A 13,038-nucleotide genomic window follows, 5' to 3' on the forward strand; every position below is an offset into this window, starting at 1 on the left:
TCAATCTTAGGTGGTTTATCCTCGGAGAGGGAGAAGCCTCAGTTTCTAGAGGCGGGTGTTTCTTATCCTTGTTGGACCTATGAAAATCTTTTGCCAACAAAATTTGTCACTTTTCAGCGCTGGCACGTCTGCTGCTAGAGCAAACCCCGCAGACTGGCAGCCTCCCAGTGGGGACGCCAAGTCCTCTGTGACTGTCATTATTTAGTATTTACATTACAGCGGAGCTTAGAGGTTTCTAGCTGAGATCCAGGCGTGCCATACAAGCGGAGAGTAAAGACGCTTCCTGCCCCAAACAGTTTATAGTCTAAACAGAAGAAACCCGTGATAAATAGCAAAGGCAGCATTATTGCAACACAGCTCATGCTAAAGCAAGCCTGCCAAACCCATGAGATTTTTCTAAAAATAAATGCTAAGTTTTTTATTTGTGTTGTAGACTATTAGAATTTGTATATTCAAGCTTTCTTAATGCTAGAAAGTGTTTGGTTGCTGTAACAGCTGCAGTTTTGGTTACTCACAGGACTCCAGGAGGTGAGGTCCTGCAGGATGAACACGTCACTCCAGCGATCCTCCTTCAGTCCCATTTCGAAGTTCCTTCCCATTGACCTGTCGACAGAAAACACTGAATATAGCTACACAGCTAGTTTCTTGTGTCCTCCATTTCACACACAGAATCACACACAGAATGTCAGGGATTGGAAGGGCCCTGGAAAGCTCATCCAGTGCAATCCCCCCATGGAGCAGGAACACCCAGATGAGGTTACACAGGAAGGTGTCCAGGCGGGTTGGAATGTCTGCAGAGAAGGAGACTCCACAGACCCCTGGGCAGCCTGGGCCAGGCTCTGCCACCCTCACCGAGAAGAAGTTTCTTCTCAAATTTAAGTGGAACCTTTTGTGTTCCAGTTTGAACCCATTACCCCTTGTCCTATCACTGGTTGTCACCGAGAAGAGCCTGGCTCCATCCTCCTGACACTCACCCTTTAGATATCTGTAAACATTAATGAGGTCACCCCTCAGTCTCCTCTTCTCCAAGCTAAAGAGACCCAGCTCCCTCAGCCTTTCCTCACAAGGGAGATGCTCCATGAAATCACAAAGGTGACTCAGCCTCCCCATGACAGGCTCACAAATGTCTGCTCTTGGTATCTCGGTACATCTCCGCAGTGGTCGCCCCGGATGACGCAGGCGGCAGCTCTGTGGGACACCCGAGGTTGCAGTCCTGTGCTAACACAGCTCCGGGTTCCCCTGTGGTTCGGTGTGTGCAGCTCGGCCTCTTCTTTCGGCCTTGCTGCTGGAGCAGCGCACGGGCGGGTCACCCACTGCCACGCAGGAGCATTCGGAGATGCCCCATTTCTCCTGGGAACGCGACGGCCCCACGACCACGCGAGCCGGCGCGCAGTGCTGCACGGGGACATGAATGCATGGCACGTATGGAGTGTTTAGTCAGCACATTTCTCCCCGCAGGCCCGCGGGGCAGTCTTGTACGCTGGGACTGGAATGCTGCCCACTTATGGTAGCTGGTTAATGAGGCCGGCACTCCCATCGCGGTACACAAACACTGCAGAGAATGCCAAGTATCTTGTGATGCACAGCCCACAATTTTCCTAGTTTGCTCTCTTATGCAATACACTCGCTTCCTTCTCTATCAGCAAATGGATGTTCTCAGGTGGGAACACACAGAATGTCCACAAGAATAACATCCCTGATAATAATATTTCCCAGCTCCATGGTCACCTGTGTTTGAGGTGTCAGTCTGTCAGAGTTCCGCAAACTAAAACTTCCAGTGCTCCTAAGAGGAGAGGGGGTAGGTAAGGACTTTTTCACAAGGTCAGAAACATGGAGGTAATGAGCAAAATAAGTTACTTTCCCAAAGCCATCAGATGGCAAACTAATTAACACCAGTCCAGCAAAGCCTTTAGTGCATGTGACATCTACAGCATGTGAATAATAACAGTGAAATAAAATACTTAACCTGACCCACATTCTTAAGAAAATTACTACACAGCATATGCCACACTACTTGATGCAAATGCACACAGAGTAATGCGGATACCAGTACACATCCAACCGTGACAAAACCAGCGCAGTGGCAGCGGACTTGCCCTGCTCCACTGCCTCATGTCCCATATTCACGTTGCTTCCCTCCCCTTTTTCTTTGCATAAACCTCTCTTCTGTATTGCCACATGTGGCTCAGATGTCATTTTAGCTTTTAAAATCTGGCATCAATCTAGTCCAAATTAAAGAGGCAGCAGGATGCAAGCAAATTGCCTTTCTGGATCCCTCATGTCAGATGAGCAGTCCTCATTCTTCTAATAACAGGGAGATGCGTGATCCCTGTGCTGACATCTCCGTTCTGTGCAAGTCCATCAGACGGTCAGATGTACAACTGAACGCACCTGTAAAGCAGTTGCCTGTACCAGTTCTAGAGTTTCCGTTGTGGAAACTGAATCCACACTCATTCCACAAGGCCATAATGAAGTTCCCTTATACTCTATACGAATGAACCCACACAACCAGCGCACTGACGTGTTTATATCCACAAAAAGATGTACTAGACCTGCAGTTATTCTTTACTAAGCAAACACTTATGTCAAATAAAGCATGTACCTGATTGATTTATAGAACATTTGGGAAAGGCTATTTTAGGAAAACTTTCTATGGCCTTAGTGACTTGTTTACAGCCGCCCCGTGGTTTGTGCCCGTGTCGCAGCACAGACAGCAGCAGTGCCAGCGAACCCCAGAGCCGCTCACCCCCGACTCCAGCCCCAAGGCTCTGGGCCGTGGCCGCAGGAGACCACCCTACCCGGAAAGCAACAGGGGCGCTGAACACGTGTTTGATGCTGTTTTAAACCTCTGGACTTTCAGGTCCTCGTGGGATTTAGCGTCTGCAGACACACAGACGGTTCTGGTCGTGTCATGTTGCACACGGTGCCCCTTCCAGCACCAAGGCGTGCGAGGGGCTTGGCCGGACCCCTCATGCACGGCGAGGGGCTGCACCCCCAGCCGGGCCCCCACACCTCCTGGGACCGGCCAGGCCCAGCGCTGCCCCCGACCCTTCTTCCTTCAGCGGCCCGGAGCCGGGGGCTGCTCCACGTTCCGACATACCTGCGGGGGGCTGAGAGGCGCTGGGGCGGCAGCGGGGACGCTGAGGTGGGCTGGGCGGCAGTGGGGACGCTGAGGTGGGATAAGGCGGCAGTGGGGACGCTGAGGTGGGATAAGGCGGCAGCGGGGACGCTGAGGTGGGATAAGGCGGCAGTGGGGACGCTGAGGTGGGCAGGGGCGGCAGCGGGGACGCTGAGGTGGGATAAGGCGGCAGCGGGGACGCTGAGGTGGGCTGGGCGGCAGTGGGGACGCTGGGGGGGACGCTGGGGGGGACGCTGGGGCGGGCGCTGGGGCGGGCGCTGAGGCGGCGGGAGGAGCGGCTGCCGCGCCCCCTCGCGGAGCAGCCGCCGCCTGCGCGGAGCGGCCGCGGTGCTTCCCGCCTCCCGTCTCCCCGCCGTGCATGTTAATGCGCGGTAATTGCCCCGAGAGGAGGGGCGGGGCGAACCGCCGGCTGCCCGCCCTCGCTCGCTGCTGCTCCCCCCGCCGCCGCCTCTCCTCCCGGCCTCCCTGATGCCGAGGAATGGATAGAGCGGCTGCCCTGCGAGCCGCCGGCATGCTGGAGAGGAAGGAGCGGAGCGGCGCGGCGGCGGGCGCGGGGCCCCGGGCGGCGCGGGGCGTGCCGGCCGTGCGGAGCACGCTGCAGCAGTGCGGGCTGCTGCAGGACCTCATCGACATCTCGCTCTCCAACCTGCGCGGGCTCCGCACCAAGTGCGCCGCGTCCAACGACCTCACGCAGCAGGAGATCCGCACCCTGGAGGTACGGGGCTCGGCGGCCGCGGCGGGGCCGGACGGGAGCCCCGCTCGCCGTTCCTCACACCGGGGGCCGGGCCTGCCCCTCCCGGGGGCCGCCGGGGCCTGCCCGTTCCGCCCGGTGCCGGGCCGTGGTGGGAGGGGCCGGGCGGAGAGGGATGCGGGGAGGAGGGAGGGAGCCCCGGCCCCGCCGCAGCCCTGTCAGCCGGGGCTCGGCCCCGTCCCGGCCGGCTGGCTGTGGCAGCCCCCGCCCGCCCTCGCCGCCGGGCAGGAGCGTGGTGCTCGCGGAGCGGGGAGCGCGCAGGTGCGGGGAACCCCCGGCGCCGCGTCCCCGGGTCGCCCCGGGCGGCCGCGTCCGCCGCCCCCGCCCCGCGGCGTGGGTGTCAGCCCGGCTGCTGCTGTCAGTGCGGGGTGGGTGCGGTGTGCGCTGCGGACCGGGCTGCCCGGGCGTCCCCAGCAGACGGGGGTCGCCGCACGGCGTGTCCTGGGCGGGCGGACAGACTCAGGCTCTCCCCCCGGTCCGTGGTGTTTCTGGTGGTTCCTGCCCTCCGCTCCAGGCCCGTCTCTCTATTCCTGGCTCAGTTTCGCTGATCTAATCTGATCCTCCTTTTCGCTCCATTGGTGTGCTGGACAAACGGCATCGCGGTCCAGGCTGGAGAGATGTTTTGCTGTTTAGAAAGATTACTTGAAACTCTTTGAGCACCAAACGTGCTGTCATGATGCTTTCGAAGAAGGGCTGAACCTGTACACGAGTCTGCATAAGTATTTAGAAAGGGAATGTAGAATTATTTTTGCTTAGTTCATTTGACCTTTAGATGCTATAATGATTCCTTTTACCTTGTGCGCAGGTGGCGTTGCTCTGAGCACAGTTACCAGCTCCCAATGCCCCTTCTCTCACAGAAGGTTCACGCGAGGGCTAATGGTCCTTTGGTCTGACACCGGAGGCTGTGGGGCCAGAGCGTTGGGCCTTTAGGAAGAAAGATCATGACAACACTGTAACTGTAGCAAACATTTCTGCTGCAAAATCCATCAGATGAGACGTGAAGGTTGGGAAAAAAATTGTGAAACAATAGGTGGTAGGTAGCTTTGGCACAGCCTCTTGGAAATCTATCCTTCCTTTTTTCTTCCTCTGCCTCTTCTGTGGGGTTTGTTTATTTGTTTTCTTTGGCGGGGTTTTTTATTTCTATTTTTTTTTCCAAATTTGTAGCACTCATTTTCCTCCTGCCATCTCCAAATAGCACTCAAAGGGCTATTCTTTATAAAAAATATTTGTATAGGCTTTTGGCAGCCCTACTGACAGTCTTTTAAATGCTCAATGTCAATCAGCATCATTTTGGAAAATTATCATCTGTATTTTGCTGGTGGACCTGTTCTAAAAGGAAACCTTTATTCACAAAGGATGAAGGCCTGCTACCATCTTCGGGTTTTTCTTAAAGCAACAAAAGCTGTTTCTAGTGATAGTTGTCGAGTGTGTGCGTGCATTCATCTTAAACACGTATGCTTAAAGAAATGGGTGCCACATTCACTTGTGATAAAAAAATTTATGATCAGAAAAAATCTTAGCTGAAAAAATTCTCTTTGATGCACAGTCCGGTATATGATTTCTCTGGGAATTCAACCAAGTAGTGGATCTGTGCCAGCACATGAAGCGATGGGCATGGATGACTCCGTGCCCTTTGCTCTGTTCAGTTGCCTGCACCAAAATACATGTTGTCAGGCAAGAGCCTGAGCCCTGTGCTGAACTGTGCCAGGCTGCAGCGGGTTAGTCTGTCTGGTGCTGAACTGCGCCAGGCTGCAGCGGGTTAGTCTGTCTGGTGCTGAACTGCGCCAGGCTGCAGCGGGTTAGTCTGTCTGGTGCTGAACTGCGCCAGGCTGCAGCGGGTTAGTCTGTCTGGTGCTGAGCGGTGCCCGGCTGCAGCGGGTTAGTCTGGTGCTGACCTGTGCCAGGCTGCAGCGGGTTAGTCTGTCTGGTGCTGAACTGCGCCAGGCTGCAGCGGGTTAGTCTGTCTGGTGCTGAGCGGTGCCAGGCTGCAGCGGGTTAGTCTGGTGCTGAGCGGTGCCAGGCTGCAGCGGGTTAGTCTGTCTGGTGCTGACCTGTGCCAGGCTGCAGCGGGTTAGTCTGTCTGGTGCTGAACTGCGCCAGGCTGCAGCGGGTTAGTCTGTCTGGTGCTGAACTGTGCCAGGCTGCAGCGGGTTAGTCTGTCTGGTGCTGAGCGGTGCCAGGCTGCAGCGGGTTAGTCTGTCTGGTGCTGAGCGGTGCCAGGCTGCAGCGGGTTAGTCTGTCTGGTGCTGAGCGGTGCCAGGCTGCAGCGGGTTGGTCTGACCAGCCTGCAGGGTCCGTGTGCTCCCCACGGTGTCGTTCCCGCGGTGCAGCAGGGGGTGGTGGGCTCCAGCGCTGTCTCAAGTACCAGGTGGCCTTGCCTGTGGCATTGCACGCTGTAATTGCTGTGCCTTGCATCATGTGTCAGAAATGCACGTGTGGTTGTACGCGTTTGCCTATCAGATCGCATCAGCAGAGGCAGGTGCTCCGGTGTTGCAGAGCCAGCGTTCCTGCTGGCTCGTCTGTGGTGCACAGCTCGGTGCAGGCTGCAGGCAGCTCCACGGGGCTGGCGCTTCACCAGGGGCTGGACATCAGCAGTGCCTGCTGGGGTGCTCCGGGCGGCCTGGACAAGTCACCAAATGGCTCCGTGGATCCTGATGGTGGCTACTAGTGGTATCGCTGCTGGGCCTGCAAGCCTCATCTGTACTCGAATCTAGATGTGTCTTTGCTTCTCATGCAGAAGCTTTTTCATGGCAAAAGAATTACGAAAGCTCAGCTGCATCAGTATAACCGGTAAACCGTGTGGCAAAGCCACAAGGAAATTATAAAACGTGAGGTAGATAAAAGCAGCAAACTGGAAGCAGGAAGTACTAGTTTGGGAAGGGATGGGACTTGACTCTGGATGTTGAAGAAGTAGCTCCTGAGGCCAAGTGTGAGGCTGCAGGTGCGGGATTTGAAGACAGTCAAAAAGTCAAAAATCAGTTTATTGACTTCACTTTTTGTTTGTATTCAAAGGGATGAAAAAGCAGGGAAGCTTCCATAATGCAGTTTGCACATAGCTCCTGTGTCTCTGAAAGTTCTGTAATGTCTAGTTTTGGTGTCAAAACCATGGACTTGGCAGGTGAAGGGAGATCTCGCTGAGGACAGTGCTCTGAATTAGCGCCCGCCGGCACTCACTGCCCACTCAGTGCGTGCTCATTGCTCATTGCTGTTGCTGATCCCACGGGTAGCACGGCCCTGAAGTAAAGCTCTGAAAGTAGTTGTGATGTGAATAGAATCCATAGCCTAAAACACCAGTGCAAATTCATCTAAACGCTTCTGTTATTTTACTTTTTTACCCTAGACATACTAACTCGGTCCTTTTGGCACCACTCCCCTCTGTGCCTGTTGAGAGCTTTGGCAGCTGTCAGGTACACCGCATGATTCATGGTGTGTTTCAAAGTCAAGAACATCAGCCTCACTAGAGGTATTGGAGTACAAGCTTATGTCCCTCCCCGTTCACTGAAGTGTTTTAAGTCCTTCCCCATTCCTCTTGTGTATGAGGTCTTCTCAAAATAAAGCACGTGATAGATAAGGATTTCAAAACGGACCTTGACAGGTAAAGATAAGCACTTGTGGTAGGTCAAATGGTGCGGGAGAACTGTAATACAGAGAGAAGGGGGAAAGGAAGGCTGTGGGAATTGCTCGCCAATGGTGTGCTGAGTGTAGCTGTTACGTGAGCTGACCCTGTTTCACATGTGGGAAGGCCGCTTCTTAGAAGGGCAGGGAGTTTCCCCGTTGTGGAAAGTAGATGGTGTTAGTTTGGTTATTAGCAGAGCAGGTTCTCTGATGCCACAAGGTCTTGTGCTTTTTTAAGAGTTTTGTATGTTCTGCCAAATAAGCGCTTGAGTGTTTCTCTTTGTACCAGTTCTTTGGTGTGTGGCTTGCTTTCAGTTCTGTCCTAGCAGGTTTACTCACTTCTCAAGTCGACTACAAAACTGAAATGGAAAATAACGGTAGTTTTAACCTATACGTAAGAGAGCAAAACCTGTGTTGCCATGTGGTGAGCATCCCATGCTGCTGCAGGCATCCTTGGAAGGAAACAACTCTGTCTTTAGCACTGTCCCTACACTAATCCCGTGCATGACTCCTAAATTGGTTTTGCAAAGTTAGCAGCATATTATTTGTAGCCGTATATCTTGGTAAAAGCGGTACCTTGCTGGACTTTCTTTGGTAGGGAGCTGATAATGGGGTAGAGCTGCCATCGGCAGTGAAGCACATGGAGCTCGTGACACGGCTGTTGGAGGGAGGAGCAGAGCACGGCCCGTGCGCCGGCACAGCCCACATCCCTATGGTTTCTCAGTCTCCTCCGCTGCAAACAGCGCAGCTGCTTTGGTGAACCGCAGGAATCACCAGACGCAGCGGGACACCCTCTCCCCGCCACTTTTAACTGCGGCAGAGATGAGGCAAGACCAGCCTGAACTGACCTGCGGTGTGTTTAGATTGTGGATGTATTTTCTTTCGGTTCCTACATCACAAGAGCTCACTGCAGTGCTTTTGGCATGGAACCTGTCTCCAAACTGGTTATGGTGGGAGTGTCAGGGTGGGGCGGTAGCACACGTTGCTCAGATCTGCCTGCTCTTTAAGAAAATCCGTCCTCGTTGCTGGACCGTGTCTGTGACAGAGCCGCTCTGGGCCCTGTGTGCGGAGATCGCGGTGGCGTTTCCTCGGGCATGCCTTCTGCCCAGCACCCCCAGCACACGCACCAGAGCAGAGGCCTGGCTCCGGCTGTGCGCGTCTGCATCAGTAAGTCTGCTGCTCCACCAATCAGTCTTTCACATTGGCTGAGTGATATCTGTGGATTAAATATGTTTGAACTTGCTTTAGCATTATCTTGATTCATTTGGCAATTTGGCTAGAAAAGGCTTATCTCTTACCAGGCAATCTCTAAGCAGAAACAAATGCTTTGGGAGCAGGGGTAGGCATGAAAGGAGAGGAAGAGGCGTTGTAATCGTCCAGACTTGCACACTGGAAGTGGGTCGTGTGGTACGCGTGAGGAAAGGGAGACCGTGTGTTTGTAAACTGGAAGCAGTGGGAGCAGTGAATTTTCCAGGCCAACTGCAACCTGTATCCACATGTTTATGAGCCTTGTTCAGCTGAGACTTCCTTTTCCAGCAGGTCTTGTGCAAGACCTTATTTTTTTAAAGGTGTCTTCTTTTTTCGTAGCACTCTTTTTTTCTTAGATTTGCACCCCTGTTTGTGTAAGACAGGCTTCAACAGAGATTCTGTTTGACTTGGAAGGAGAGCCACGTGTTATTATCAGGTTGACAGACATCTTTTCTTTGTGACAATGTGTGTATATGATCAAAATTTGCACATCATAATGGAATTTAGCTCATCTCCTGCCGTTGATTTTGTGTAAGTATTGACATGAATGTCAGCAGCAGTGTTTTAACTCACCTGGAGTTTCCAGGACAAGCTCTGATGAGTAGGTTATCATCAGGATGAAGATACAAGGGACTCTCTTCACTCTTCTGTCACGGTCTGTATGTACATCTCGCCTTGGGTTGGATTCTCCGATGCACTGATTGGAAAGTAAGAAAGCAGGTGTCAGAGTAAGGCTCTGCGCTGCCTTTGTCTCCCTAAGGCTGCTTGTGTGGCCACTGGATTATGTTAAACCAGAATTATTCCTGCTCCTCTTCATGAAGAGTCAGCTTGGAGACCCTTCCCAGCAATTAAACTCCAATGAAGAGGACAGCAGAGCCCGGAGCTGGGACTCTGTGCGTGTGTGCGTACACAGCCAGCAGAACCACGGTCCGTCCTGCCAGCGGAGCCGCAGCCTTTGCATACGGGTTCTGAGTTAACTGCATGTTCAGAACTGATCTAATCGGTGAAGCAGCCCAACGTGAACCTCGGCCTAGAAGAGGGATTGCGATGTTCGGCTTGGTGGACAAAGCACACGATGGCAGAAAAATGTTAGTGCTAGTGTGGAAAAGACTAAAACAGAACTCAAAGCCAGAATATTTACCCACTCTGTGTTTTAAAGGACTAATCCCAAGTCTGCTGAGACTCGTCGCTGGGCTACACCGTGATTGCAGTGACTGCCCAGGAGGCAGTTAAACAGTAGTGATTCTTTTAGTGTCAGTGTAAGTGGAATTACAGATGATACCCTCTGCAGAACCTCCCTGGCTATGTGCAGGTAAAACTCGAGAACAGTTGCGGTGAAGCTGGATGCCCATTAGCCACCCCGTCTGCCTTCAGGGCTCTGCACACAGAGTTGGACCCGCTGCCTGCGTCTTGCTTTTGCTACCTTTAAAGTTAAAATAATAGCTGTCCTTTCTTTTTGGAATATATTCTGAAGTGAACAGAGGCTAGGTCTCTGTCATTCCTTTTCTGCCTAGAACAAAAGTCTAATTTGTAGTGTGTTCATCTTGGGGAAGCAGAAGAACGCTTACTCAGTGGGATAAGGAATCACGCTTGATCAGGGCTGTCATCCGATAGGATGATTATTAGTTATCCCAAATGGAAGAGCTCTAATAGCAGGAGCTGTGGGATCCACGTCGGACGGGGGGTGTCCTGGGGTGCAGCAGATCCAGGCGCTGAGCCGGGCCGAGCTGGCGCTGAGCCGGGCCGAGCTGGCGCTGCCGGCACAGGGCGCTGGGAACGAGCCGGGCGCCTCGGGGCTGAGCCCCTGCACATCTTAAGGAGCCTTTAGCACATAAGCAAAGCAATTTCCTGCCCAGCTCTACTCTCCTTATGTGCTTCTAGAACACGGGTTTGTTGATTTATCAAAGAACTTTCACTTCTGTTTGAAGCAATCTAAATTTAGAGAGGAAGTCTCGAGCTGCTCGGTGCTGCTGGGGGGGGGCTCTTGTTGAGGCTTGCAGATTCCAGTGTGAGGCTTTATTTTTAGTTATTAATGATACTGAATAAATTGGAAAGAAGAAACAGTATGTTGCAGATTGAGAACCTGCACCAGGCATCACCACTAAAAGCTGGGGAGGTAAAGGGATCTACGTACGGTGTCAGTGCCCTCGGGCTGTCTGCCCGTCCAGCAGAACCTCTGCACACCCGTGTCCCTGCCTGGCCTTACAGCACAGAGAATATTCTAGCAACAATTTCAGTCTTCCAGAGCAGTCTTTTCTTCTTTTTACCTTTAGAGTAAGCTAGAAGACTAAATCCTGCTCTAGGACACGATTGCATAGCTCCACTGAAATAAGCAGAAGTAATATGTTGTTGTTGCTTAAAGCTTCCTGACTTTTTAAGACATCTCCCTTTTAAAAACTGTTTTTCATCTGCCAAGCAAAACATTTCCATTTACGGGCCTTTTGTCTTTCTGACCAAACTGAAACTTTCCACAAAGTAAAGCATTTCTTATCAAGACTTTTAGCTCTCCCACAATGTCTGTAGCCACGGTTCCGAGGGCCCGAGCCCAGCGCCAGCCAGCAGCACCGCGCTCCCGTGGCGCACGTGCTGAGCAGATGCAGAAGGTTTTCCCCTCATTTTAGTGAGTTCTGGAAGTGATGCCCTTGTCTGTTCTCCCTTGTTTTAAGGAGCCAACTGACTAAAATACACAGGTATTGTTATTGGGAGACTGATCCATTTGCGTCGTACTTCAACCTGTTCCCTTTGGAAAATCAAGTTTGCTGTTGGTTTTGTTGGGGCTGGTGTGTGTGTTTGTTTCCCTTTGGCCGGGAAGGCTGGCTGTGCGTGCCCTGGGAGAGGAGCGAGCGCACAGTGAAGTGAGCCAGGCGAGCACGGACACCGAGCCTGAGCCTTTCCGCACCAGCTGGGCCGGGAGGAGCCCCAGGGTCGGTATCAAAGGGCTTGTCAACCCTGGTTGTACTATGTGTGTTAAAACTGGTTTGCTCTTGCTTTGTGGGTCAAGCATAATATTAGTGGAAGCACTGGCTGAGTGCTGCAGCCCCGATGGAAGCGCTGCCGTGCTGGCGGCGATTGGCGCGGGTGTACCGAGGCAGAGCGCTGTGGGACGCCTCTCGGCACACGCTGAATTCCCAGGCTGTTCCAGTCATGGCCAGCGACTGGAGTGGGGTCTGTGGAAACAGGTTTGGAGGGAGAAAAGAGCTGCTGTAAGCCCAGGCCGTTCGTACTGCACTGAAACGCTGGCTGGGTTTGTGCTGAGACCGCATTTGTAGGAAATACAATCCTACTTTGGGGGAAGATGGGTTTTGTCCTGCTTGGCCTGCTGCCTTAGGCTGGGTTTGTCCTGCTCGGCTCTCTGCCTTAGGCTGGGTCTGTCTGGGCTGGCGCTGCCGCAGCCTCCGGAGCCTCAGAGCGCCAGCCTGACTCAGCGGTTCTGAACAGCTCTGTTGATCCTTCCTGCAGCTGTAAAACCGAGGTGCAGGGGAAGGGGAAACACGTGAGGAAACGCATGCTCTGGTCCTGCCCCTCCGCTCCCCGTGGATCTTCTACATAAACAGGCTGGCTCAGCCTCTTCTGTCTTCCTATATTCCTGTGAGGTCTCTTCCATACCGGGCATGGCCCCTTTATACTGCAAAGAATGAAGTCTCCGCGTTCAGAGTGTGTTTTGCAGGCTGAGTTAGCGGCGTGGCCTTTGTCAGCTCTCCTGACACAGCCCGTGTGCGGTGGGAGCGGTACGGGCGAGCGCCGCGCGTCTCCGCGTTGCTGGGATTCTTGAGCGCTCTGCGTGCCGAGCCCTCTGCCCCTCGGTGCAAGCAGCGGTGGCTCTGGGATGGCACCGGCCCAGGCGTCGGGGCCGAGGGCGTGGGGATGGTTGGGGAGCCACCTCATGGGCGAGGGACTTTGAAATTTAGCGGTGAGAAAGGCTCATTTCTTTGGGAAAAATTATTCTTCTGGGCATCTGCTTTGCTAACTTTTGAAAAAGTCTTGAGGGTTATACTGGAGCAGTGTCCGCTCAGCTTTTGCACGCAGCCCAGTCCCTACGTTTACCATGACTCTGTTCTGCTGCTCAAAAAATCAGGTCCATTTTATTGTGCGCAGTGACAGGGACCCGGCCTGGAGGTGTCCATCAGTTCAGCCCTGACAGAAATAAGCCTGACTTGCAGGCCAGGGAACCTGTCCCGTCAGAAGCTGCACAGCACGTCTGCTGCTGCCTGGCTGGCTGAGTCTGACCTATTTGTAGACCAGGGTTTAGGGCCTGCCTTGTGACACAGCAGCAGTGCAGTCTGCT

The 13,038-nt window shown here is 53.4% G+C and overlaps 1 protein-coding gene across 1 annotated transcript in view; it reads left to right on the forward strand.

The window, feature by feature from the left end:
• The first annotated feature begins 3,536 nt into the window (after positions 1-3,536).
• The window catches only part of KSR1 (kinase suppressor of ras 1), a 45,582-nt gene continuing 36,080 nt past the window's right edge, over positions 3,537-13,038 (forward strand). Inside the window, exon 1 of the mRNA XM_082068883.1 lies at positions 3,537-3,854. Within this exon, the coding sequence (XP_081925009.1) occupies positions 3,618-3,854 (237 nt within the window). The 5' untranslated portion in view covers positions 3,537-3,617. The remainder of the gene's footprint in view (positions 3,855-13,038) is intronic.

Source organism: Streptopelia decaocto (assembly GCF_964273445.1).
Source record: "Streptopelia decaocto genome assembly, chromosome: 18".
In the NCBI taxonomy this organism is placed as follows: domain Eukaryota; kingdom Metazoa; phylum Chordata; class Aves; order Columbiformes; family Columbidae; genus Streptopelia; species Streptopelia decaocto.